The 27,750-nt window shown below is 57.9% G+C and overlaps 1 protein-coding gene across 12 annotated transcripts in view; it reads left to right on the top strand.

Annotated features, from left to right (window-relative positions):
- Window positions 1–27,750, top strand: part of EXD3 (exonuclease 3'-5' domain containing 3) — a 78,265-nt gene that overhangs the window by 32,585 nt on the left and 17,930 nt on the right. For 11 of the 12 annotated variants that reach the window (XM_025262114.3, XM_025262113.3, XM_025262111.3 and 8 more), the window contains 12 exons: window positions 4,038–4,091; window positions 5,438–5,577; window positions 11,586–11,683; window positions 15,353–15,426; window positions 15,528–15,566; window positions 18,136–18,302; window positions 18,701–18,824; window positions 18,987–19,197; window positions 19,300–19,409; window positions 19,872–20,034; window positions 20,111–20,274; window positions 20,798–20,953. In XM_025262114.3, coding sequence (XP_025117899.2) covers window positions 4,038–4,091; window positions 5,438–5,577; window positions 11,586–11,683; window positions 15,353–15,426; window positions 15,528–15,566; window positions 18,136–18,302; window positions 18,701–18,824; window positions 18,987–19,197; window positions 19,300–19,409; window positions 19,872–20,034; window positions 20,111–20,274; window positions 20,798–20,953 — 1,500 coding nt within the window. Of the gene's footprint in view, window positions 1–4,037; window positions 4,092–5,437; window positions 5,578–11,585; window positions 11,684–15,352; window positions 15,427–15,527; window positions 15,567–18,135; window positions 18,303–18,700; window positions 18,825–18,986; window positions 19,198–19,299; window positions 19,410–19,871; window positions 20,035–20,110; window positions 20,275–20,797; window positions 20,954–21,372; window positions 27,742–27,750 lie in introns of those variants that run through there. The other variant, XM_044926578.2, reaches the window with a different exon arrangement.

The raw sequence follows: 27,750 nt of genomic DNA, 5'->3' as shown, positions 1-27,750 counted from the left end.
CTGGGAATGGAGGGCGGGTGTTTTGCTCCCCTGTAGGAGGTAGGGCTGGCTGCGTGCGGGGGTGGGGGCTTAGTAGCAGAGGCCTCTGGGAGGACTGGGGCGGGGGGGGGGGCGGCTTTTGGAAGCTCGGTGCTTTTGCTGATTCCTCAGTGAGCAGAGCTGGTTCTCACTTAACCCAGAAGGTTCCGAGATGAAAAGGGAGCCCTGAGGTGTGCTCTCGGTGTCCCTGGGCCCCGCGGGTGCTCTGGCGGTGACTCACCGCGGGGTTGGTGGGCGGGGCGGCGGCAGGATGGGCGGCGCGGGGTGGGGGGCCGGGCGCCTGGCTGAGATCCACGCGGCTGCTGCACCTGAGGTGCGGGCGCCGGCTCAGAGGGGCCGTCTCCCCGGGAGATGAGGCCAGCGTCCAGGAGTCCAGAGCCCGCCCAGGGCTCGCCTCCGCCGCTGCCTCGTGGGGCCCAGAGACGACCCCACACACCGGGGGACGGTGCTGCCGGAGCCCAGGCGGTCCCAGGCCCACCCCGCGCCCCCATCCCCGACGGGGAGGCTCCTTGGAATGGAGGCGCGCGCCGGACGGCGGGCGGAGGACGCGCGGGCACAACGCGGCGGTGCGGGGCCGGCCTGGCGGCCGAGCCGCGGGAGAAGAGGCAGGCTGGTGTGTCGCGTCTCCTGTTACACTCCGGCCTTTCAAAGAGCGTCTGGGCGGCTGAATGCGCCTCCCTCGCGCTCCGAGGCAGGGCTGGCACACAAAGAGCGCTCTTGTCCGGCGCAGGCCCCTCGTGCGGAGAAAGGCCATTGTCCCGAGCGGGCCGGCCCGGCAGGCGGTGCACGCTCCAGTGCCCGCGCCGCGCCGCCGAGGGGCCGCCTTCAGGCCTGTCCGCTCGGATTAGCGGGGACTCACGGCTTCATGTGCTGCGATATTTCATGTCGAGGGCGGCGGCGGGCTCTGGCCGCGTGAATGCCCGCTTTTGTCTGCTGAGTTATTTTATTTATGTTTTTTAAACAGCTTATCAAGGTAAAAAGATAGCTTTGCTTTAAAAAAAAATAAAAGAAAGAAAAAAGAAAAGGTCCCTTGGCGGAAAGCCCATGGCAAGCAGTGGAGGTGGGAGGCAGGTCGGCCCTGGGGTCTGGGACCCGGGTCTGGGCACCTGCCCCGGCCCCTGCTGGCCCGTCAGGGTCCGGCGTGCCTGCCCTTCCCGCTGTCACTGCCCCAGCCCCTCTGGTCTTAGTTACTTTTCAGCAAAGCTGCAGCTCTGGGGCCTGAGCTGGTTCCCACTGCCCCGCCCTGACCCCGCCCAGGGCAGCCCTCTTCTCAGCAGCCAGCTCTTGGCTTCCTGGGCAGAGGTCAGCAATGCCAGCAAGGTGCCGGGTGGCCCAGCCCTGGTCTCGTCCCCTACCCTCCTCCCACTGTGGCTGCCCAGCCTGGTCTGGGGCAAGTCCCAGGCCCCTGGGTCAGCAGGCGATTCCCCCACCCTCAGGGCCTGTGTGACAGGTGAGCCATGAGCAGCCTGGCCCAACAGAACCAAGGTGGGGCTTCCTGGAGGAGATGGTTCTGCTGCCAGCCCTCCCCCCAGTGACCATGGTGGCTGGGCAGTGCCATCAGGGCACTCTCCCGCGTCTGTATAAGGCCACACGGCCCCCTCTTCGTCCTGTGCCCCCCACAGCCTCCAGGCCACAGACCCCCCCCGGGGGGGGGGGGCAGAGAGGACCCTTCTCAGCCAGTCCCTGGGGGAGTCCATGGCCTTCCAGCCCCTGTGCTCCAGCCACACCCTCATGTCCACGCAGGCCGCCTGGCCAAAAGAGGGCAGCCTGAGTGCACAGAGAGCTCTGGCGGGCCTGGTCAGGGGCTGGCTGCCGTGGAGGAAGCAGGCAGAAGAGAAGGGCACCCAGACCCTCTGGGGGCATCATCCTGTGCCCAGGGGTGTGCACCCCTCACAGGCGGGCCTAACCACACACCTGGGTGGGTGGCACCAGACTCTGAGCACTGCCTGCCCCGCTCCGTGGCCCCCACACTCTGCCCTGCCGGTGGGCACCTCGTACCAGGGCCCTGACTGCAGGCCAGTGTGTGAGCTGCCCAGGCCAGGTCGGCCCAGTGGGCCCTGGGCCTTGCTGTCTCCTGGGAGGGGGAGGGAGGGGAGAAGGGTGGCAGGAGAGAAAAGAGGGAGGGAAGGGGGGTGCGGCTGACAGAGAAGGGCCTGGGGTGCGCGGGCTCTGCAGGCTGCCCTCCCGCTGCTCTGAGGGGCAGTGCCTGGCCTGCCCTTGCCCCCACCGGACCAAGACCCCGGCCACCACCCCAGGCTGCCCCTCCAGTCTGAGGCCGGCTCTGGGGCTCAGAGGAGTTCTTGGATGGGGGGTAGCCTGCTGAGGAGCCGGACCCTCAGGTGATGGAGGCCAGCCGCCCGGGAGAGTGGTGAGGAGTCAGGGGCTCCCTTTGCTGCCTCCGCCGTCCTCTCCCGAGCCACTGCCTGGGGCCTGGCCTGGAGCGCGGGAGGCTCCCAGGCCCCCAGTCCTCCCACCCACGGCCCTTCTCCAACTGCTGCCTGGCCTGACTGAGCCCCGGTCCAGATGCTGGCCCTGCGGGAGCCTGGAAGCCGGGACGCTGGTGGCTGGGCTCGAACGGCCTGGGGTCTGAACGTGGGGTGCCCAGCGTGTGCACTCCGGCCTTCCTGGGCGGGTTGCAGAGCCCCCTCAACTTCCTGAGGGTCTCCTGCCCAGAAGAGGTCAGAGCATCCGGTGAGGCTGCAGGGACGCCTGGGGAAGGAGCCCACCCGCAGGCACCTGGCCCCGCCCCCAGCCCTGCACCCGCTCCTCCACCTGGGCCCGCCCCAGCCCCGCCCCCAGGCCTGCGTCCCCTTCCCTGGCTTACCACCTCCCCCATTTTGCCTTTCCCCCTCCCCCAAGCCCTGCACCCCTCTCCCCTGGCCCTGGGCCCCCCGGGGCCTGGCCCAGACTGAGTTCCTGGACTCCGGCCAGGCCGCGGGGCGCTGGGTCAGCGCCGCCCAGGGAGAGGCCCCCCAGCCCCGCGCCCCCGCCCCGTGATCCCGGCCTCCGCTGGAGCTGCCTTTCCCAGGCCGCTATTTTGGGCCTTTCTGTGAGTTGCGGGGGGCGGGGCCGGGCCGCCTGGCCAGTTATTTTTGCTCATAATGGGAGCGCGATGTATGGAAATTATTAATAGCAGCGCGGCCTGCGCTACGTGCAGGCGCTCAGGGCTGCCCAGTGTTTGCCGAGTCCGGGGAGGGTCGCGCGCCCAGGACAGGGCAGACTGCGCAGCGCGCACCCTGCCCCAACCGAGGGGCTGCCTGTGAGCCCTTGGCTTCAGTGCCTCTTGTTCTATGGATCCCAGGGCAGCTCTCTGCATGCCCCCGAGGCACCGACCACCCGGCCTGCTGCCCTGGACCTGGGGTCAGCACGCTCCATCCAACAGACTCTGAGTCGCTTTGGGGCGCACGCTGTGGCTTGTGGAAAGCACTCAAACTGGGTCCGGAGGAGCCCCGCAGGTCAGGGCTGCCATCCCTCAGGCGTCCAGAGCACACAGAGCCCCACCGGCCCTCCCTGGGGGTGCCTGGCACACTCCTGGGCCTGGGGAGTTGGGGGAGCTCCCAGAAGCAGTGGGGAGAGCAGTCCACACCCCATCAGGCTCCATGGGTGGGTGATGGGGGCCCTGCTCCTCCCTCCATCCTCCACCCTCTCATCAGCAACCCCTGACCCAGGCCCCCTGCCCAGCAAGCACCTCGAGGCCTCATCTACGTTGAACCCTAGCTGGGTGAGGGGGGACACAGGGGTTGTTCCAGCCACCCCACAGCACACATGGAGCCTGGCTTGGCACAGGGGCTTGTGGACTGGGATGCTTCCTGGTTCCAGGCCCCTCCACCTGAGGCCACGTGGCTGGAACTGAACAAGCCCGGTGGCTGTCCCTCCAGTGACCGGAGGCAACTGGGGGCTGTGGGGAAGGGTGGGAGCCTCCTGTGCACACTCCTCTGCGCAGAAGCACTGCTTGTCCCCCTGGGCCCCGTATAATTCAGGCCCTCTGTGCTTCCCAGGCCATCGTGCTGGGCACGAAGCTGCAGCTGCAGGCAGATCTCGACGTTGAGAAGGTGAGAGTCTTTCTCACGTAGATCAGATCATGTCCAGGCCCCCAAAAGCATGGTTTAGGGAGGGTCCCCACCACTGAGCTGTGGGCTTTGTTCACACAGGTGGAGCTCAGGTGCTGGAGGGCAGGAGCCGCATGTGACCACCTGGTTATGTGAGGAGGGGCAGGGGGGCCGTGAGTGCCCGTGAGCTGTCAGCGGGCGCTGGTATGGCATGCTCACAAAGTGGCCGGTCACGGGGGCATACCACGCCGCCTTCTGCTCTGGGGTGGCCTGAAGGGTTCTCAGGAGTGGGAGCTCCCATGAGGACCGTGCACCTGGAGCCTTGGCCTGGCAGATGGGCCCACGTCCCGTCTGGTCTCCAGACAGCTTGGCCTATGTGACCACATGGGGGAGGGGAGGGCAGGTGAGGAGACTTCTGTGGGGCCACTGGGAGGGGACCTTTTGAGATCTGGTTCTTTCAACGGGAGTGGCCAGTATCTCCCAAGGCCCAATACCATGGCCAGGTGCTCCCTTGGGGCCTCCCAGGGGCTTGGGCAGCTTAGGGGGTCTTGCGAGCATGCACCAGGCCATGTGCTGGTGCCATCTCAGCACGACAGGCATTTCTGGGCCACCAGGGCCGCGGCTGGTGGTTGATGTCCACCCTGCTCCTCCTCCCCAGCCCACAGCCCACCCACCGGCTCAGGGACAGCAGGGCCCCCCCAGGAGCCCCCAGGCCTGTTTGAGCCTCTAATCTTTCATGGTGGAGATGAGGGTGACCACAGAGCCCCCGAGGGATGGCCTAAGGAGCAGCAGGGCCTGTGTGTGCATGTGTGTGTGAGCCTGGGTGTGTGTGTACACACATGGATGTGTGTGTGTACATGGGTGTGTGTGTGCATGGATGTGTGTGTGCACATGGGTGTGCGTGTGAGCATGGATGTCTGTGCATGGGTATCTGTGCACATGGATGTCTGTGTGCGCACATGGATGGGGGTGTGTGCATGCGTACTGGGGAGGGTGTGTACACACATGGATGTATGTGTGTGTGTGCACTGGGGGGGTGTGAATACACTTGGATGTGTGTGAGTGTGCATGTGTGTGTGCACTGGGGTGTGTGTGTACACACATGGATGTGTGTGTGTGTGTGTGTGCAGGGGTCCGGGCATGGGGCACAGCTAGGAGCAGGGGGTGGGCCTTCACGAGGCCTTCAAACACGCGGCTGGGCTCCTGAGCTCTCCAGAGGAGGCGAGTTGCACAGACTGGCCTCTGGGCCCTTTGGCACTGACGCCCTGGCCACTCCCTGTGCTGGGCTGGAAGTGAGTCTGGGTCTTGGCTGTGACAGAGCCGCGGCCTGAGGGGGTGTCTCCCCGCAGATGTGTGTGCCCCTGCTCCTGCAGGACAAGGTGGACCTCGCAGAGCGCTACGTGGACAGCTTGCCCCACCTCCAGCGGAGGCTGCTTGCCCTCATGGACTCCTGGTGTCAGCCCGGCTTTGACATCAGGGTCATTGCCAGGTGAGCTCCATGGGGCCCAGGGTAGGGGTGGGGCTCGACGGGCAGCAAGCCCATGGGGGAGCCGCCACACACTCAGCCCGCCCTCACCCACCTGCGTCCCAGCCAGTCAGCAAGGGCCCTGCTTCTGGAGCCAAGGGCCTGACTCTGGCAGCCATGGGCAGAGAGACTTAACTGCTCTGAGTCAAACAGAAATTATTCTCCCCGGGGGCCCTTTGCTTACACAGTCCTGAGGTCGCACCTCTTATCCAGGTGCTGGCTCCTTCATTCCTTCCTTCATCTAATTAATCTGTCTGGAGTGCCGGCAGTTACAGAGAAAAGGCTGCATGCCAACAGGGAGCCCACGTGTGTGTGTGTGTGTGTGTGTGTGTGCGCGCGTGCATGTGCGTGCGTGCACATGTATGTGTGTGCACACATGAGTGTGCGCATGTGTGTCTGCGTGTGCACGTGCCTGCATGTGCATGTGTCTCTGTGTGTGTGCATGTGTGTATCAGAGACACAGGGTGTCACCTATGCATGGGCATCTGAAAGAGGGCTTCCTTCCACCTCCCTGGGAGTGGGTGAGGGGAAGCAGTGCTGAGGCTGCCCAGGCTCCCTGGGCACCTGTCCGTCAGCAGGCGGCAGCATTGGTCCCACGTCTGGGTGCCCTGTCCTGGCACCACACAGCCCTGACCATCTCACTTGAGAGTCAGGCCTTGGACTCTGGTGGCAGGTCTCCCCGGGCCCTCCCTCTCCTGGAGCCATGGGCAAGCACTCCCATTTGTGGGTTTGTTTTCTCATCCATAAAATGGGGCTGATTCTGTCTCTAGGGGCTGCTTTGACTTCAGCTCCTATGGGATGGACAAAGCAGCAGGCCAGACACACGGCACGTGGCTGCCATTGCTCTCATTATGTGTCAGAAAGGAGAGAGAAACAGGTGGAGCAATAAGTGTGTGCAGATGGGGAGGGAGGGAGACACAGGCAGAAAGTGGGAGGATCCTCAGGGTTAGATTTAACTGGAGATATGGTGACTGCAGCCATGAAATTAAAAGACGCTTACTCCTTGGAAGGAAAGTTATGACCAACCTAGATAGCATATTCAAAAGCAGAGACATTACTTTGCCAACAAAGGTTCGTCTAGTCAAGGCTATGGTTTTTCCTATGGTCACGTATGGATGTGAGAATTGGACTGTGAAGAAGGCTGAGTGCTGAAGAATTGATGCTTTTGAACTGTGGTGTTGGAGGAGACTCTTGAGAGTCCCTTGGACTGCAAGGAGATCCAACCAGTCCATTCTGAAGGAGATCAGCCCTGGGATTTCTTTGGAAGGAATGATGCTAAAGCTGAAACTCCAGTACTTTGGCCACCTCATGCGAAGAGTTGACTCATTGGAAAAGACTCTGATGCTGGGAGGGATTGGGGGCAGGAGGAGAAGGGGACGACAGAGGATGAGATGGCTGGATGGCATCACTGACTCGATGGACGTGAGTCTGAGTGAACTCCAGGAGTTGGTGATGGACAGGGAGGCCTGGTGTGCTGCGATTCATGGGGTCGCAAAGAGTCGGACACAACTGAGCGACTGATCTGATCTGATCAGCTGAACTTAATGATTTTTTAAAAGATGTTCTCATTCTGTGCCCTGAAAGGGTTCAGAAGCAGTGACACCCTGTAGGAATGATCACATCCAGCAACGAAATCTTGGCTCCTAGAGACCATTCTCCACTAAAAGAAACAAGGGCTCTGTGGGGAATAGACTAAGAATGAAAACAGTAATAGAGTATAAAAGATGGTAACAGAGCACAATACCCTGGATTTGTAACATGCGTGAGTCTTGAGGCTCAGATGGCTTCACTAGTGAATTCCTTCAGACATTTAAGGAAGAGACCGTACCAGTCTTACAAAAATTCTTTCAGAGACTATAAAAAGAAAGAGCACATCCCACCGTGTTTTATGCAGAAAAATGGGGAGGAAAAGCTCTCCTTTACGCTGTTGTGCCAGCTAATACATGGAAAGGAATGATCAAGTTCGGAATAGCCATCTTGTAACTCCCAATAAGATAACTAATTTAGGCACAGATCATAAAGAGATGCTAAGAAGTGAAAGTGAAGTTGCTCAGTCATGTCCGACTCTTTGCAACCCCATGGACTGTAGCCTATCAGGCTCCTCGTCCATGGGATTTTCCAGGCAAGAGTGCTGGAGTGGATTGCCATTTCCTTCTCCAGGGGATCTTCCTGACCCAGGAATTGAACCCAGGTCTCCCGCATTGCAGGCAGACGCTTTACCATCTGAGCCACCAGGGAAGCCCATCCCAGATGCCAAGAAAGGAAGATACAAATACAGATCGCCCGTATTGGAAATGAAAAGGATAACATCACTACAGACTCTACAGACAGTAAATGATAAAAAATGTTTACAACAATGCAAGTATATTTAACAGCTTAGATGTAATAGACCAAATTCGTGCAAAGCATAGTTGACAAAACCAAAAAACAGAAAATTTGAGGAGTCCTGTGTAGCTGTTCAGTCACTCAGTCGTGTACAACTCTTTGCAGCACCATGGACTGCCACGTGCCAGGCTTCCCTGTCCTTCACCATCCAATTAAATAAATTGAATCGGTGGTTTAAAACTTCACCACAAAAAAACTTTAGGCTAAGATGGCTTCACTAGTGAATTCCTCCAAACATTTAAGGAAGAGAGCATATCAATCTTACAAAAAAATTTTTTCAGAGACTATAAAAAGAAAGAGCACATCCCAGCATGTTTTATCAGCTAGTTTAAGCCTTGGTACTAAAACTTGAAAAGGACATTAGGGGAAAGAAGTTACAGTCCAGTGCGTCTCATGAGCACAGGTGCAAAAATACTAAAAAAAATTATCAATCAAATCAGTTGACATGTTAAAGTGTTAATCAAGAAAAATGAATATACAAGCTCAGAGTGTGAGATAATATTAGCAAACTCATATCTGATAAAGGACTGTTATCCAAAAATACAGAAAGTTCTCTTAAAACTCAGCAGTAAGAAAACAAACAACCTGATTTAAAAGATGAACCAAATCCCAAATAGACGCCTCACCAGAGAAGATACACAGATGATGCATAAGCCCGTGAGAAGATGCTGTACATCATATGTCATCAGGGCAAGGCAAATTGAATCAGCGCACACCCCTGTTAGAATGGACAGAAGCTGGCACCACGGCACCCCTATTAACGTGCACAGAAGCTGGCACCACGCACCCCTGCTAGCATGGACAGAAGCTGACACCACACACCCCTGTTAGAATGGACAGAAGCTGGCACCACGGCACCCCTATTAACGTGCACAGAAGCTGGCACCACGCACCCCTGCTAGCATGGACAGAAGCTGACGTCACCGAGTGTTGGTGAGGATGTGGAGCAACAGAAACTGTCATCACCGCAGGTGGGGATGCAGAACAGTGCGGCCACTTTGCAGGACAGCGTGGTGGTTTCTTACAAAAGTAATCACATTCTCACGTTAGGACAAGCCATCGTGTTCCTTGGTATTTACCCAAACGCACTGAAAACCCCTGTCCATACAAAAACTGCACTTGAGTGCTCATAGCAACACTGTTCATAGTTGTCAAAGCCTGGAGGGAACCAAGATGTCCTCCAGTAGCTGACATGTGGGTGTGCTAAGTCACTTTAGTCGTGTCCAACTCTTTGCAACCTAATGCCCATCAGGTGTGCATAAGATGTAGCCCACCAGACCCCTCTGTCCATGGGATTCTCCAGGCAAGAATACTGGAGTGGGTTGCCATGCCCTCCTCCAGGGGATCTATCCAGCCCTCCTCCAGGGGATCTATCCAACCCAGGGATCAAACCTGCATCTCTTACATCTCCTGCATTGGTAGGCAGGTTCTTTACCACTGGCACCACCTAAGAAACCCCCAGTAGCTGGAGGGATAAGTAAACCGTGGTCCATCAGGACAGCTGAATACTGTTCAGAGCTAGAAGGACATGTGCCATTAAGTCATGAAAGGATACAGGGGAAACAGACGAAGATTACAAAGTGAGAGGAAATACCTGCTGCATGACAATCTGGAAAAGGGGCCAAACTGCGGAGACAATTAGAGGATTAGGGATTGTGGCTTGTGGCTGGAGCTGGGGTCTCAGGTTTGCACATACACGTGGGTCCATCAGGTGCGTACATACGTGTGCCTCCAATAGGTGTGCACGTACACATTCCGTCAGGTATGCACATATGTATGGGTCCGTCAGGTGTGTACATGCGTGTGCCCCCGTCAGGTGTGCACATACGCGTGGATCCATCAGGTGTGCACGTACACATGGGTCCGTCAGGTGTGCATGTACGCATGGGTCTGTCAGGTGTGCATATGTGCATGGCCCGACATGTGTGCCCACACGCGTGGGTCCGTCAGGTGTGCATGTGCATGTGCCTCTGTCAGGTGTGCACGCGTGCATGGGTCCGTCAGGTGTGCACGTGCATGTGCCTCTGTCAGGTGTGCCCGCACGTGGGCCCGTCAGGTGTGCACGCGTGCATGGGTCCGTCTGGCGTGCACGCCCTTTGGGTCCGTCAGGTGTGCCCACGCACGTGGGTCCGTCAGGTATGTACATACGTGTGCCTCTGTCAGGTGTGCCTGCACACGTGGGCCCGTCAGGTGTGTACATATGTGTGCCTCCATCAGGTGTGCACGTGCGTGTGCCTGTCAGGTGTGTCCGTGTGTGTGGGCCCGTCAGGTGTGCACGAGCACTGGGTCTCTGGCCTGTTCCACTGCTCTGTCTGTGTCACCTGTTTGACCGCCATGGCCTTGTAGCAGCCCTGAGTCAGACAGGTGAGCCTCCCATGCTTTTCTTTTCTGTCAGAGTCGTCCTTGTGTTACTCTGGGCCCTCTGCAGGTGTATATGAATCTCGGAATCAGTTTGTCAGTTTCTACCCCAAAAAGCTGCCTGTGCAGAGGGACCCAGTCAGGGCTCGGGGACCTCTGGCCAGCCTGCCTGGAGCCCAGAGGAAGTAGAAGAGCGCTTGATGAGTATGAAAGCTGTAATTGAGAACTTCAGAGAGATTCCGTGTCCAGAATAAACCCCACAACTGTGCAAAGAGTGCCTTCGGGACTCAGAACAGACTTGTCCATAAGAACGTGATGGCAGGATGGGGCTGGAACTCTCAGTAAAATGTTTGGAAGATAAACCTGAAGATTCTTCCTAGCCTTTCCAAAGAAGGAAAATCAGAGAGGAAAAGGGTTAAAAAAAAAAAAAAAAAAAAAAGCCAACAGATTCTGTCAAGAACGCCCAGCATCCAAATAATGGGGATTCCAGAAACAAACAGGGAAATGTGGAGGAATTCACTCCAGACACAGTCCTGAGAGGATGGAGAGAGACCCACACCAAGGACCAGGACCTTGAACCCTCAGAAAGAGCAGGAGTCGGGCCCTGGGTTCCTGGAGCAGCAAATTCCCAGTGCAAAGGGAGAGTTGCTTCAGACTACCAGCCCTCCAGTCCAGTGTGAGTTGAAGGGCACCATCCCCAGGTCCATTCCTGGCCCCTGGGAGCTGCCCACAGAGTCACTTTGCCGCAGCCTGGAGGCAGGAGAGGTGCAGTGCGACCTGGACAGGGAGGGGCCATCCGCTTTGCAGTGGGGAGGGGAGTGACTCCTCAGGACAGGTGGCCAAGGCAGCACTCAGACCAGCAAGCATTACCCACCACCAGTCATACTTGCGTGGCTATAATTCTGTGAAAGCACCTGGTGCCCGACAAAGTGGACCAAGGATGCCGTTGTCTGGGGAGGGGAGCCTTCCACGGTGAGGCCTCCGAGCAGAATGCCTAGAGCCGAATCCTCCAGAGGCCACAGTGCAAGGTGGTTCTTGGAAACACAGGGCAGATCTGAGCCATCTCAGAAGTGTTGAGCAGGGGGCTGTGATGGGCTGCCTTCCTCTGAGCCTTGTAGGAAAACTTGGCTTCTGAACTGTGCACATGTATGATGCTGATGAAAATTAAGACCTTGAAATGCATTGGCTGAGAGAAAGCAGTGCCCACCAGAGCTGTGTGTCTCCCACAGGCAGTACCCGCAGGCGACCCTGCGGCTGGAGAGGCTGAGCCCCAGAGCCCTGGGCCGGCACGTGCTGCGGCTGCTGGAGCACCACAGCCTGGACCCCAGTGAGTGAGCCCCGCACGTGCTGCTTGGGGGCGGGAGCTGGGTGGGCGCTGCTGGGGTTCTGGGGCCCACTGCCCCCCAGCATTTGGTCTGGTCGGCGTCCGTTCCGGTCTCCTTGCTGCCCTTAGCAGCCTCTCTGCCCTTCTGGGGTGTCCCCAGGGAGTCTGGGCCTCATGCGTGAGGACCACCGAGCCTGCACAGCACTTCCACCCCTCCCCCACAGCGAGCTCAGCACCCTCATCCTGCATCTCAGGGGGGCAGACTTACTGACAGTGTCTTTAGCTTCATTTCATGAGATCATAGAAGTTCTTCTCACTTCCGGTCTGTGAGTGTTCATCAGAAACGGAGGTAGAATTGTGTCAGATCCTCTTTGCACGTCTTGGGAAGAGGCCATGCGTTTCCCCTTTGGTCTGTTAATGTGGTGCGTTGACTGACTGCATAACGTCAAGTGGTCCTCGCATGTCTGCCGTGGCCGAGTTTTGCCAGGTTGCGTTGCCATCTACACTACCAGGTCTGGCTTGCCAACCTTGCTTCAACCTAAAGGAAGTTGCATCTGTGTCCGCAGCTGAAGCTGGACACAGACTTCATCTTCCTGACATGTCTGTTTCTGGCTTTGTGTACAAGGTGACGCTGGCCTCTGAAAACACAGTGGATGTCCTTTCTTTTCACAGAGGATGTTTGTAAAAGTTGGAATTCTTTCTTCCTGAGAAGTTTGGTGGAAATGACCTGTGAATCTCGATTGCCTTTCCATATGGAAACAGGACTCTTGACTCAGCTGTGGTTCTTTCAAGGACTTTGTCCGTTTCACTTATGGTTCCAAATGTACTGCCGTAAGGTGTCCCTAATACCCTTTGTTATGGCCGAGTAATATTCCACTATGTGTTCATAACGTAGCTGCTTTGTACATCCACCTGTGGATAGACACTCAGGTGGTTTCTGTGCCTCTGCTGTTGTGGATGAAGCTGCAGTCAATGTAGGGGTGCAGATGTCTCTTTGAGGTTTTGGCTCCATAGCCTTTGAATAAACACCCAGAAGTGGAATGGCTGGATCGTATGGTAGTTTGGAGAAGGTGATGGCTCCCCACTCCAGTACTCCTGCTTGGAGAATCCCAGGGACGGGGGAGCCTGGTGGGCTGCAGTCCATGGGGTCGCTGAGGGTCGGACACGACTGAGCGACTTCGCTTTCACTTTTCACTTCCATGCATTGGAGAAGGAGATGGCAGCCCACTCTGGTGTTCTTGCCTGGAGAATCCCGGGGACAGGGGAGCCTGGTGGGCTGCCGTCTATGGGGTCGCACAGACTCGGACACGACTGAAGCGACTTAGCAGCACGGTAGCTCCGTCTTTAGCTTTTTTGAGGAACCTCCGCAGTGTTTTCCGTAGCGGCTGCAGTGATTTGCATTCCCATCAACAGTGTACAACGGGGCTTCCCTGGTGGTGCAGCCGTAAAGACTCTGCATCTCCACCACAGAAGGCACAGCTTTGATCCCTGGTAGAAGAACTATGATCCTGTAGGCCGAGCGGCCAAAAAAAAAAACAATGCACCAGGACTCCCCTTTCCCCACATCCTCACCAGCGTTTGTTATTTGTTAGTTTTGATGCGGCGGTTCTGACAGGTGGGAGGTGGTGCCTCTTTGTATTTTGACTTGCATTCCCCTGGAGATTAGGGATGTTGAACATCTTTTCTTGGCCTGTTGCCCATCTCTGTATCTTCCTTGGGAAAATGTCTCTTTAGTTCCTCTGCTTGTTTTTTAAATTCAGATTATTTGGGCTTTTTTTGCTACTAAGTTCTATGAGTTCTTTACGTAGTTTGACTATTAACCTCTTATCGATACATAGTTTGCAAATATTTTCTCCTTTCGTTTTGTTGCCCTGATTTTGGTGTTTTTGATGCTGTCAGTTGTATGGCCTGCTCAACCCACTAAACTGAATCTTAGGCCTTCTTTCTTCTTGCATATATACCCCAAGTTCAGCATGTATTATTGTTCAGCTCAAGACTTAATTTCCATTATAATTTTTTTCTTTTACCTATAGAGGAACGAGCAGCGTGTCTGTAATTTCCAAGCTGTGGCAGTTTTGGTTTTCCCTTCATCTCACTGTGATTAGAGGCCATGCTTGCTGTGATGTCAGCCCTCTGATTGGGTTGATATGCGTTGTTGAGAAGAAATCTAGCTTCTCACCTTTGGAAGCATCTCTCTTCCTCTGGCCACTTTTAGTATCTTCTCTTTGTCTTTGGTGTTCTGCAGTTTCACTGTGAGGAGACTCATTAGAGGTTTCTCTTTATTGTTTTTACTTGGGATTTATGGGACTTTGGGATCTATGGATTGGTGTCTTCAATCCGTCTTGGGAGTTTTGGGTCATTATTTCTTTTGGATATCACCAGCTCCCCTTCCTTGCTCTGGTCTCTTCTCTGCATGTATACTGAGTCCATGCTGTTTTTGCTGTGCGGCTGCCCTCCTGGTGTGGGCCTCTGAGTGGACAGACCCTGTGCCCTCCATGGGAGGCCAGTCAGCCATAGTGCAGGGTGGGGACTGCTCGCCCCTCTGCCCTGCGTGCACCCAGCCCTCTCTTCCTGGGCCTGGATCCGGGTGGAGCCCCCAGGCATCTGGCAGAGTTAGCGGGACCCACCCAAGGTGGGTGGCTGAGTCTGGCTCACCTGCACCTTTTCCTTTAAAAGATCTGTTTCCCAGAGGAGCGTGTGGGTTTAGATGAGCCAGGATACAGTGACACTGTATCCATAGGCTTTTGACAAAGTATCTTATTGGCAAAATGATGTGTAACATCCTAGAAACCAGCTTCAGGAAAGCTGGTTTCTGTCTCCACTGGAGGGACACAATTCTGCAACAGTTCTGGCTGCCTTTTTCCCCCTTCCTGACCATCCCCTCCTGCCGTGAGCACTTCATTCATCCATCCCTTCCTCCTGCAGTCTTGTCCCCAGCAGCCTGTGGGGCTCAGGTCTGGAGCCCTTGGCATCCTGCATTCCTGCCTCGGCTGGAAAGGGGAGAGAAGGCTGCCGGGTGGTGGGCAGGCCCTGGCCCCAGGCAGCCCTGGCCTCTGCACTCTCGGACAGCGTCCCTGCAGTGAGGGTGCTCCCTGAGCTGGTTGCAGGGTGCTGGCTGGGGTGGCCACAGCCCTCCAGAGCAGGGGGTCCTGGTCAGGGTCTGGTGGAGGCCTGCAGGTAGGCAGGCTCTGTTGGTCAGCACCCGCCCCCAGACCACCAGGCTTCGAGGACAGCTGGCCCCAGGAGGGAGGAGCAGCAGCTGGTAGGAGGACAGGGGGTGAGTGGACAGTGGGCACCCTTCCCAGGCCCCCTTGGACTCTGAACAGAATGTGAAGGTGAAGCTGACAGGTCAGTATAGTTTGTAAACACAGAGCAAGATGGGCCCCTTTCTCAAGAAACTCATGTTGGGGCATGGGGAAAACAAAAGCACCAGCTGCCTGGAAAAAATGCAGGAAAGCCCCAAGAGGTGGCAATCCAGGAGACCCCAAGGGAGGGCAGGCCGGAGGCTCCAGTGCCTGGCCCGGGGCGGGGCACCCTCCTTTACAGCCAGAGTGAAGGCCTCTTGCGAGGAATGTGCTGGGTGCGGGGGGCAGGAAGACAGCGGGAGCCCCCCAGCCCCGGCCCGCACTCGCTTGTCCACCCAGCCCAGCCGGAGCCCACCCTGTCTTTCAGCCCTGTGTCCCAACGCAGTCACTCAGCAGCACCTGGCTGCCCTGCGGTACCTGTGCTACAAGCGGCTGGTGGAGGTGCGTGGCCCGGGGCAGGGCGGAGGGAGCTCTGAGCAAGGGCTGCTCTCTGCTCCCGGAGCTGCTGATAGAAAAGCTCACACTGGTGTCCACTTTTGCAGAGAAGCATGTCCCAGGAGAGCTGGGCTGAGCTGGTGCAGGTGAGCTCGGAGGTCTTGGCACATAATGATCCCCTGTGGGGCAGGGTGGGACACAGTCGGAATGGCCAAGAGTCCAGGGTCCTCCTTCCCCACCGCCTGTGGACAGAGCTCCCACGTGCTAGAGGGAGAGAAGTTCAGAGAAAATTCTAGACTGTCCTTGGGCACCCTGCTTGCCATGGCTCTGTGATCCGAGGCCTGGGGCGCCCACAGACCGTGAGAAGGAGACAGCTGCCCCTTGGGATGATACAGGGACACAGAGGGCCGGACTGAAGGTCCAGTCCCAGGCTGCCATCCCCTCAGGACACTGGCCTGCAGCCTGTGTCCCCAGTCCTGAGCTGGAGGCGGGGGTCGTCATGGTGCAGAACCGTCCCCAGCTCCGGGCGAAGTGGCCTGGGAGGAAGGTGGGCTCTCGGGGGCTGCTGGGGGGCTGTGTGCGGGGCAGTCCACAGTGGTCAGGAACCAGGGCTCTCCCTGCTGAGCACCTTGCGGGGTCTGCCAGTGGAGGGCGGTGCTGAGCCACCCCTCCCCTGCCCTGCCCCCAACCCGAGTGACCGGCAGGGCTGGTGAGTCATCATAGAGGAACGCGGACCCCCGGGCAAGGCCCGGAAGGCCGGTCCCCCCTGGGTGCCAAGGCCGAGCCGGCCGGAAGGGCAGCGGACATCCTGAAGAATGTGGAGGGGTTTCCACATATTGTCGTCCACGTGGGAACCCACAGCCTGCGGGAAGCGGCCACCGAGGCTGCTGGGGACAGAGCCGTGTGGGGAAGTGGCCCCGCCTGCCGGCCGGCACAGGCTCCTCAGGAGGGTGGGGTCCACAGCGGCCTGTGGCCTCGAGGAGCCCCCACCCCCACCAGGACCTCTATAGGCTGTGTGGGCCTTTAGACAGATGGACAGACAGACAGGAGACGTGGCCTCATGAGCCCCCACGGCCCCTGCCTCCCCGAGGACAAGTGGAGGCCCTGCAGCCTCCCCCTCCCCCAGCACAGCGGTGCCAAGGGAAGGGGTGAGCAGGTGTGCAGGGGAGATGCAGGCAGAGAGGAGGGCCAAGAAGAGGGTGCCCTGGGAGGCGGCGCTGGTCCAAGCCAGCTCGGTCACCATGAGCCTCAGCCATGGGGACTGCTGGTCTCCAGAGGAAAGCCTCCTCCTTATGAAGAGCTTCGGGGCCTGAGAGGGGAGGTTGGGACCACGCGTGAGGGGGAGGCCGGAGCCAGGTGTGAGGGGGAGGCCAGAGCCAGCTGTGAGGGGGAGGCTGGACCCAGATGTGAGGGGAGGCTGGGACCAGGTGTGAGGGGGAGGTTGTGACCAGGTATGAGGGGGAGGCTGGAGCCAGGTGTGAGGGGGAGGCCAGAGCCAGGTGTGAGGGGAGGTTGGGACCAGGTGTGAGGGCAGGTTGGGGCCAGGTGTGAGGGCAGGTTGGGGCCAGGTGTGAAGGGAGGTTGGGACCGGGTGTGAGGGGAGATGGGGACCAGGTGTGAGGGGGAGATGGGGGCCAGGTGTGAGAGGGAGGCGGGGGCCGGGTGTGAGGGGGAGGCTGGAGCCAGGTGTGAGGGGAGATGGGGACCAGGTGTGAGGGGGAGATGGGGGCCAGGTGTGAGAGGGAGGCGGGGGCCGGGTGTGAGGGGGAGGCTGGAGCCAGGTGTGAGGGGAGATGGGGACCAGGTGTGAGGGGGAGATGGGGGCCAGGTGTGAGAGGGAGGCGGGGGCCGGGTGTGAGGGGGAGGCTGGAGCCAGGTGTGAGGGGAGATGGGGACCAGGTGTGAGGGGGAGATGGGGGCCAGGTGTGAGAGGGAGGTGGGGGCCGGGTGTGAGGGGGAGGCTGGAGCCAGGTGTGAGGGGAGATGGGGACCAGGTGTGAGGGGGAGATGGGGGCCAGGTGTGAGAGGGAGGCGGGGGCCGGGTGTGAGGGGGAGGCTGGAGCCAAGTGTGAGGGGAGGTTGGGACCAGGTGTGAGGGCAGGTTGGGGCCAGGTGTGAGGGGAGATGGGGACCAGGTGTGAGGGGAGATGGGGACCAGGTGTGAGAGGGAGGCGGGGGCCGGGTGTGAGGGGGAGGCTGGAGCCAGGTGTGAGGGGAGATGGGGGCCAGGTGTGAGAGGGAGGCGGGGGCCGGGTCAGGGGGAGGTTGTGGCCGGGTGTGAGGGGAGATGGGGACCAGGTGTGAGGGGGAGATGGGGACCAGGTGTGAGAGGGAGGCGGGGGCCGGGTGTGAGGGGGAGGCTGGAGCCAGGTGTGAGGGGAGATGGGGACCAGGTGTGAGGGGGAGATGGGGGCCAGGTGTGAGAGGGAGGCGGGGGCCGGGTGTGAGGGGAGATGGGGGCCGGGTGTGAGTGGGATGCTGAGGCCGGGTCAGGGGGAGGTTGTGGCCGGGTGTGAGGGGGAGATGGGGACTGGGTGTGAGGGGGAGGTCAGGGCCAGGTGTGAGGGGGAATTCAGAGCCAGGTGTGAGGGGGAGTTTGGGGCCAGTCTGAGGGGAGGTCTTGGCCAGTCTGAGGGGTGGTCTTGGCCTGGGGGCTGACAGGATGGGCCCAGCGCCTTGGGGCCAGCCTTGGAGCAGCCCCACCCCGTCCCGCAGGGCCTGCTGGGGCAGGACGAGCGCCTGCAGGAGCAGCTGTTACAGCTGCTGGCCTCTCAGGAAGACGTGGCCATGGTTGCCCAGTGTGCCCTGGATCTCTCGTTGCCTGCGGAGCGACTCCCAGCCACAGTAGTGGCAGAAATGAGCCAACTCATGCTCCAGGAGAAGTGAGCATCCCCCAGGCTCCGGGGGAGGGGGACCAGAAGGAGGACACGCCCTTGGGCCCCTACGCTTGGAAAGTGACTGGGGGCTGGGAGTTCGAAGTAGGGAGGGCCGAGGAGGGGGTAAAGGGCGCATGAGCGGTGTGCAGACACAGGCAGGTCCTGCTCCTCCTCAGGTTCCAGCAAAGACCCAGCGGCCGGGTGCCTCAGCCGGGCCACATAGCCCCAGAAGAGAACCTGGGGGGCCTGGGGACCTGGCCATCCCCAGTGTGCAAGGGCAGACACGTGGGAAGCAGACCCCGAAGGCCCCGGGCACATAACAGCCTTGAGGGCTCCCCTGGCCCTGCAGCCAGCTGGGGATCTCAGGGGGGCAGCAGGGGCTCTGCAGCTCTGTTCCTCCCCAGGACAGCCGAGGCACCTTCAGAGGACAGGCAGGATGACTGCTACCGGCTGCCCATCGCCAGGGACGACATCTACTTCCTGGCCTCCTGGGAGGAGCTGGCCAGGCACGAGGACACGCTCCTGCAGGTGTGTGCCCAGCCCCCTCGGGCGGCCGGCACCAGGGGCTGCTCACCACAGCCTCAGAGGGCTCCGGCCACACTGGCATGCGCGGCGGGGCCCGCCCTTGCCACAGAGGCCGCCTCGCTGCAGCACTCGCCTCGCTGCTCCAACCAGCCCCTCTGTCTGCAGCCGGGCCAGGTGGTCGGTGTGGACCTGGAGTGGAGACCGTCTTTCGGCACAGGCGGCCGGCCCCGGGTGTCGCTCATGCAGGTGGCCGTGGAGGGCCGTGTGTTCCTGCTGGACCTGCCCCGGCTCTCAAGTCCCGTGGGAGGGCAGGGACCCCACGCCTTCTCCCGGCTGGTGTCCCGGCTGCTCTCAGACCCCTCCATCACCAAGCTGGGTGAGTAGCACCCGCCCTCGCCCCAGCCCTGAGGGACCTGGGGGAGGGGGTGAGACTGGCCTCTCCCTTGGCCCCCGTCACAGCGGCATCCTCCAACGGCAGGTTACGGGATGGCGGGGGACCTGCGGAGCCTGGGTGCATCCTGCCCAGCCCTGGCGCAGGCTGGGCAGAAGCTGCAGGGCGGCCTGGACCTGCTGCAGGTGCACAGACAGGTCAGCAGCGGGTGGGCGGGGGCTCCCTGCCCTGCAGAGCTGCCCGCACAGCAGCCCCGGCAGCGGTCTCACTGAGGACTTGTTCCTGCCTGGCCCCAGCCCTGATCCCTGGCCACAGGTCCCCAGGGACCCAGAGTACAGGGTCCCCCAGGAGAGAGTGTTGCCACACATCCCCACACTCCCCAGGGCGAGCCCAGCTCTGCCCCTGCCTCCAGGAGTCTCAGCACACCCCTGGGGGTTAAGATGTGGGCTGCAGAGCTGACTGGTGGGCGGGTGACCCCAGCCCTGAGGCCCTGAGACCCCGAGATAGCCTGCCTGGGCCTCCAGCATCCCCTCTCAGGACACTGTCCATCATGGCGGGCACAGGGCCTGTCCAGGGCCCCCCGTGGGGCAGCCAGCCATGTGCAGTGCTGTCCACCCTCCAGGGCAAGCGCCTCACCCCCAGGGGGTGCTGTCTTGCAGATGCGGGTGGCGGACAGGCCAGCCCCAGCTGTGGACGGGGCCGCAGGGCTGCGGGGCCTCAGCCTTCTGGTACAGCAGGTGCTGGGCAAGCCGCTGGACAAGACACAGCAGCTCTCCAACTGGGACCGGCGGCCGTTGGGAGAGAGGCAGCTAGTCTATGCAGGTGGGCGCCACCTCTCCTGTCCCACGACCCCACACCCCCCCACACTGGAGGCTGAGGCTGACCTTGCCCACCTTAGCTGCGGATGCCTACTGCCTGCTGGAGGTGTACTGGGCGCTGTGCAGAGAGCCTGCCCGCTTCCACCTACCAGGGGCCCTGCCCTGGAGCCTGAGGCTGGGACACAGCAAGAGACACGGGACTTGGGAGCCGCCCCTGCAGCAGGCCTCAGCCTCTCCCTGGCAAGTAGGTGAAGCCCCCTAGGCTCTTTATCAGGATTCTCATGGGAAGAACCACTCTCCTTAAGACTGGGACCTCACAGGGTTGGAGACCCGGAGTAGGGGTTGGAGAGAGTCATCCCGGGGGTTGTGTCCATCCACACTGGACCCTCTGCCCCAAAGGAAGGGAAGCAGAGCAGGCGGTTAGTGTCCTACAAGAGGAGGGGTCCCCAGCCTGGCATGCCCCCCGCCAACATCCAGGGTAGCCTCTGGCTATGTCCCCGTGTGCCCCTGAGACCCTGGCCCACTCCAGTATGCACCCCACCCCCAGGAGACATGTGCCAGCCCCCTGAGGTCCTGGGTGGTCTGGGGTTGTGTTCCCTGCTTCCCTGATGTTTTCTGTACTGAGTACACATGGCTCACAGGCGCTGAGCGCCTTGGGAGCCCTCCCTCTCCGCCTGCCCCCTGCCCCCTGCCCCCTGCCCCCTGCCCCAGACCCTGCCCGCCCGCGTGGGCCAGACGCCCGGCTGCTGAGCCAGGCTGTGTTGCAGGTGCTCTCGCCTGAGGACGCGGCCCCCGAGGTCCCGGCCCGGGCCTTCCGCGTGGTGTGTGACAACATGCTGAGGGGGCTGGGGCGGACCCTCCGCTGTCTGGGCGTCGACGTGCGGGTGCTGCACTCCGGCGAGGACCACCGGCAGGCCGCCGAGGTGAGCAGGCCCGGGCTCCCTGCGTGCCTGCGCGGCCCGGGGGTGCGGGGGTGTTCGTGGGCGGCAGCAGCGCCCCAGCTACGTGCCCCCTCACCCCGAGGTGGGGCAGGGCTCCCTCGGTTGCCGGGTTGGAGACGTTTGAAGCTGTCCGGCGCCTGTGGTCTGCAGGCTCCTTTGAGGGGTGGGCCTGGTGCGGGCAGACCCTGGGTGCTCCTGGCCCCGAAAACGCCGCAGCGTACCCTTGGGGCCCTTCTCTCCGAGAAGCTGGTGCTCACACCCGGGGGGCAGGGGGGAAACACAAGCCCCGGGGCCCTGCCGAACACAAGCAGAGGTCTCAGAATTCAGGAGTGAGGACGTGACCGGTAAACGTTCTTTACTGGGTTCACTGAGATGTGGTTCCCTCTCCCCACGATTCACAGTGTGCTTTGCGCAGCTATCTCCACGGTGGGATTCTAGACCGTTCATCCCCCCGCCCGCCGGTGAAGGGGCCCCCTCCAAGCTCCGCCCACTCCCGGCCAAGGCCCGCCCTCGACCAGGCTCCGCCCCTCCAGGCCCCGCAGCCTGATTTCTGGCTGCTCTGGATATTGCATGCCAGCGGGCTTGTGCTGGTGGCCTCTTGGTCCTGGCTTCTTTCACGAGCGTGGTGTTTCCCAGGCTCGTCTGTGTTGCAGCATCTATCAGTGCTTCAATCCTTTTTACAATCAAATAACATTCCATCGGATGGACCAAAGTGGATCCATCCACCGGCCACTGATGGACACCCAGGCTGTTGTGACTTGTGCAGCCACAAAAGAGCCACAGAGGTGGCCAGGTCGAAATTACGTAATTATGTGTGGTTTCTTCTATGCATTTGGACACCTTCTGGGAAGGGTCCCCAGGCTCAGCAAGCGGGCAACTGGGTCATGGGGCAGGGAGGGGATGGTGAGAGGAGTGGGGTCTGAGTTTGGCAGGTAGCCCTTCCCTGAACGCTGGACAGCCCGCTGGATGTTTCGGTAGCCTTCCCACCCCTGCTAACAAGGAAGCTGGGGCCAGAAGAACAGAGGGGCTTTCTGCCCAGGGCTGCAGAGGTAGGGCTGAGCCAGGAGGGAGCGTCTGCCTCCCGAGCCAGCCCCCACGTCCACCTTCCTCAGCCCTGGCCCCTCATGGCCAGCTCTTTCAGAGGCCTGGTCCTGGCTCCCAGGGAAGGAGGCGTGATCGTGTCAAGAGTGGCTCTGGCCGCCGTCCCTGTCGGAAACCCTCAGTCCTCCCGCTGGGGTTGTTTCTAGCTTACAGAGGCTGAGACGAGAAGGCCAGCCTGGTTTCCTGAGGACCCCAGACGAGGTGTCAGCAGTCACAGGGGCCAGGGAGCACAGGGCACCCCCAGAGCCTGGCCACTCCCACCCCCGCAGAACTCAGTTTGAGTTCACGCTTAAGTGGCTGCAGCCACAGAGGCAAACCAGTGGACACGGGAGCCAGGAGTCGGTTGCTGTAACGGGCGCCTCAGATGCAGCAGGGCCGCGGGAGGGGCAGAGTCTGGGGACCTCCTGGGGTCAGGATGGCCCAGCAGAGCAGGCGCTAAAGCCCAGCAGGACCTGGGCTAGAGCCAGACGGTTGGACCTCAGAGCCTGGAACATCACAGTCTTGAGGCCCCAGGCCCAGAGCCCTCCCGAGGGGTGCGGCAGGCGAGGTGCTTCTTCCTGGGAACACAGCTGCAGCTCCAGCCCCTGTGGCTACGGACGGACTCGGCCCCGTGTCCCCTCGGCCTTGTGCTTGGAGCCCCCAGGGCCTGTCATGGCTGCCCTGCCGTGGCACCTGCATCACTCACGAAGCGTCCTGGGCAGCGGGGCGATGTGCCCACCTCTCACACCGGTGGTGCTCTCTGGTGCGGGTGGAGCCCTCTGGCATTTTCTGGAGAGACTGTCTCTAGCCAGGGGACCCACCACGTCCCGTTGATGTCTTCTCTTCTGTGGCTCTTTCCCAACCATGCGTTCCCTGTGCAGACTCCCGAGGAGGTGGCCTGGCTGTGTGGTTCAGCAGGGTTGCCCTGTGGGTTTTGTTTTCTATGATGAGCTCCGTTAACGCTTATCAACATGCTTTTAAGAAAGCGGGCAGTGCCAGCGAGGGAAGGGAGGAGGCTCCCGCCCCTGCAGCAGAAGCTCAGGGGCTATGTCCGCGCTTGCAGGGAGCAGACCTTTCAAGGATGAGCCAGGGTACCGGCCAAGGATCGGCCAGGCTGCACTAAGGTGCCTCCCAGTCTTCCTGCTGCTTGGGGTCAAGTGTGAGTGAGGCGGTAGAGTCCACCGAGCAGAGAGCCATCCGTCTGGCAAAGAGAAACCGGGCGTGATGACGGGAGGTTCGCAGCCCATGCAGATGCAGCAAGAGGCCAAAGTTCAGTGATTGATGGCTTCCCGGGCACAGCAGGAGCTGAGGAGCGCACGGTCTTGCTGAGCAGCCACCCGCCTGGCAGGAGCCCGAGTGGGAGCAGGTCCACCTGGGCAGCCGCCACTCTGCTCAGGGTCTGCCTGATGGCCCCGCCCTCCCCCACCATCTGCGGCCAGTTCCTTGCAGCAAACCTCAGTGTGCCTCTGGCTGGCTCCAGTGCCCCAGGGACCCGACGGACAGGGGCACCAGGACAGACGCACATCCACGAGAGTCATCTGAACGGCTCCGGTGTTCTGCACCTGGGCCACCAACCTGGTAGATTTAGGGCACTAAGGACCTGTCTCCATGGGTAAAGCGGTCACCAGTGTCCCTGGGCTGTTGTGGCCTTGCTTCTCAGAACATGGCCATGGGCTTCCCCGTGGAGGCCCTGCAGGAGAGCCCGCAGGGCTGGCTGGTGGGCCGGGAACCGTGCCCAGGGCTCCATCCCGTGAGCGGCCGAGGTCGCCGCTTCACTGTCCTTTTCACCAGTCCTGTCAGCAGGCAGTCACGTCTCGCAGCACTCTTGCTCACCTTTCTCCAGGTATCGGTGAAGCCAGGTGTCCTTTCTTGTGCTTGCTCACTGCCTGTGCCCCTGTGAAGGGCCCCGGGCGGAAAGCCGCAGGTCTGACCCTGGCCTCGGAAGGCCCACTGGGCTGGCACAGTTGGTCTGCAACACATGATGCTGCCGTATTTTCTGCTGGTACACAGAACTGCACGGGCCTTTAGCTCTCAGTTGCCTGAGAGTTGAGCTTACCTCCGGAAGCCTCGCAGAAATCTCAATTCTACTGAGTTGGCTGTCAGTTCTTGGGGTCTCCTTTGCGGACAAACCATCTGTAGACAGGGATAGTTTCATTCCTTCCTCCCCAGGCTTTACGGGTCTCATTTTTGTCCCATATCCTCTCACAGCAGTCAAGGCCTCCATGATGGGGTTGAACAGATGGAACTGTGGCCGGCTGTCTCAGTTCTGACTTAACGGGCTGTTTCTCCATGACATGTGGTGGTTGCCAGGCCCCCACACCGGGATGCAGGCTCCATGTCTGCTGCACATCTTGCCATGAAAGAAGCTGAATTCTACCTGATGCTGCCTCTGCAGCCACTGAGATCATCCTGTGATCTGTGCACGCGATGAGCCTTTTCAGTTTGGAGCCAGCCTTGCATGCCAGTTGCACCCAGCCTGCTAGCGTGTCACGTGGCTGGACCTGTCTTCAGGACCATTCTGACACAGGACTTCTCCTGCTCACCATCTTCTCTTCTGCTTCATAAACAAGCTGGGGAGTTTTCCCTCCTCTCTGCTTTCTGCCACTTTGAGTAATATTTGGATTTTTCTCTCAAACACTGGCTGAGTTCCTGCAAGGCCACCTTAGCCTCGTGTTTTGGACGGAGGAATTTAGGAGTTTCGGATTCTTTTCACTAATGGTTTTAGGACTACTTAGTCGACTGCGTCTTCTTGGGTCTCTTGGCAAGCCACGCCCTCCTCTGGAGCTCGCCCCTCTCACTTGGTGCCTCGTGTATGAGGCCAGGTCTCACTGCTCTGTGAAGCTCCGGTGTGCCTCGCGGCCATCAGTTTCGGTCTGATTGATGTTCACTTGTGCTTCACCTGTTTCCTGATCTTACAGAGTGTCTGTCAGTTGAATAAGTCCCTTCAAATAACTGGTATTTGGCTTTGTTGATCCTTTCTGTTGCATTTTTGTGTTTTTTTAATCTCATTAATTTCTCTTTTTATCTTTATAGTTTCCTTCCTTTTGCTTACTTGGGGTTATTTCCAAGAGGAGGGCTTCGCTCTTTAATTTTCAGCCTCTTAAATCTTACGATGTAAACATTCAGGACAGTAACTTTTTCTTGAAGTAATATTTTCACTGCACTCCATCCATTTTGATATGTAGTATTTTCATTACTTTTCAGTGCATTATTAATTTTTGAGTTTCGAATTTGAGTTCAAATTACTTATTTGAAAGGCTGTTTTTCAGTTTCAGAAAGCTTGGGGTTTGGGAGCTTTTTAGCATCTTTTACAAATCGATTTCTAACCTAAGTGAATTGTAGTCTGTATACTGCTGATTTAGACGTTTGCGAGGACTAGCTTTGTAGCCAAGCAGACCGTGCTTTTGTAAACGTTCCACGTGGATTTAGAGAGGCCAGTCTCTTCCAGTCGTGTTCTCGTCCCTCTCTTGCTTTGGTACGCTCAGTAGGTCAAGCGTACTCAATATTTCCTCAAATCATCTGTATCTTGTTTTGTTATTTTTCTGCCCACTTCTATCAATGACCAAGAGAGCTGTACTGAAGTCTCCAGTGGACACTGGGTTTTTCAGGTTCTCCCTGTAGTTACGTATTTGCTTTACCTGTTTTAAAGTTGTTGTTAGTTGCATATGCACACAGCTTTTAGAATTCTTGTATCTTCCTGTTGAGTGAAATGTTTATGAGATGAACCTCTGGCTCTACTAACACTCTTTGCCGTAAGGTCTATTTGGACAGATATTAATACCGTTACTCCAGCACTCTTTGGTTAGTGTTTGTGTATCACTTTCTCATCCTTTTGCGTTCAACCTTCCTTTGCTCTTGTTATAGTTTCCAGCTGTTTTTTAAAAAAATCTAGTCTGATAGTCTTTGTTTTTCAACCTGTCAGTTCCATCCATTTACATCTGTGGTAATCGCTCATTTGTGTTTGCTTGTGATATGCTAATTTGTTCTTTCTACCTCTCCTACTTTTTCTGTTCTTTTTTCTCCTTTGTTTCTTATATTCTTTTCTCTTTTTCACCCTTGTTTCTATTTTTCCCTCTATTAATTTGAAAGTTATAAATCCTATTTCTGTTCTTTTAGGGGTTAGCCTGGAAATTTTAGCATGTATATTTGAGTTAACAATGTCTAAACTTAAAATTAATCCAAAGATTTCAGATCATTTTAGCTTTCTCACCTGCTTTCCATCTTACTATTATTTTCCAGTATTTTCAACACATTGTGGTTTTTCTTAGTTTTGCAAATTAGACATTACATTTCTTTTATATATTCAGTGATTCTTAGAATTTATGATGTATGGACATGCATAGGCACTCCGAGAAAAGGCAGACTTTTTTTTATCAAAGGGATTTCCTTTGCTATGACCTTTCACTGGGGCCACTTTTCCTTGAAAATTGTGTTTCCTCTCTGTCCTGAAAGAGTGTGTTGCTGGGTTTGTGACTGTGGCCTGACAGGACTCTGAGCAGAGTCCTCTGCTCTTGTCATCGCTGTTGGACAGCTGCCTTCTTGACTGCCCTCTTGTCTGGATCTTTCTTCATATTTACCTCAATTATGTGTTTGTTTTTAATTCTGTTTTTATTCATCACATAGATGTGTATTTGTTTCCACTACAAAGTAACCACTTGCTTTATTGCTTTTTTTCTTTTATTGTGGAAAATTGATCATCGTAACCGTATTTAAGTGTACAGCTCAGTGACATTATGTTCCCAGTGTGTAACCATTGCCACTATCTATTTCCAGAACTTTTCTTCATCTCAGACTAAACTTCTATATGCATTAAATGATCATTCTACATTTACCCCTCTCCAGCCCCTGGCAAGTACTGTTTCACTTTCTTTCTCTATGAATTTAACCCCTCTAGGGACCTCACTTAAGTAGAATCATATGAAGTTTACCCTTTTGTGTCTGGCTTATTTCACTGAGCATAATGTCTTCGAAGTCCATCCTTGCTGCAGCCTGTATCAGATTTTACTTCCTTTTTAAATCTGAATAAGTTCCATCATGCGTGTGTGTGTCATCTGCTGAGGCACACTTGGGTTGCCTCCATTTGGCTGCTGTGAATAGTACTCCTACTGTCCACTGTGAGGTACACGCATCTGCTCACGTTTCTGCTTTCAGGTCCTTTGGACCTGTACCTGGCAGCGGAATCGCTGGATCGTGCGGTAACTCTGTTTAATCTTCTGAGGGACTGCAGCCGTCTTTCACAGGCAGCCGCACTTTACATTCCCGCCAGCAACGCGTAAGGCTTCCAGATTTCTGTACATTCTCATCAACACTTCATTTCCTTTTTAAAAATAAAAGCCATCCTAACAGATGTGAAGTGATACCCAGTGTATCCCGTTTCCCTGATGACTCATGTTGAGCACCCTTACATGTGCATATTGGTCATTTGTGTGCCTTCTCTGGAGAAGTGTATTTTCTCCAGAGAAGAAGAAGGGCAAGGTCCCTTGCCCACATATTAACTGGTTTATCTGCTTTTCCTGCCATTGAGTTGTGGGAGTTATTTATATATTCTACATGTTAATCCCTGATCAGATACATGATTTGCAAATATTCTTCCCCATTCTGTGGGTTGTTTTTTCACTTTCTTAGCAGTGTCCTGTGATGTACAAAAGTTTTTTAAGTTTCACAAAGTCCAATTTATTTTTAATTGTGTTGTCTTTGCT

This window comes from Bubalus bubalis, chromosome 12 (genome assembly GCF_019923935.1).
Source record: "Bubalus bubalis isolate 160015118507 breed Murrah chromosome 12, NDDB_SH_1, whole genome shotgun sequence".
NCBI lineage: Eukaryota > Metazoa > Chordata > Mammalia > Artiodactyla > Bovidae > Bubalus > Bubalus bubalis.
Note: the sequence above shows the minus strand (reverse complement) of the source record. Positions and strands in the feature narration are given on the sequence as shown.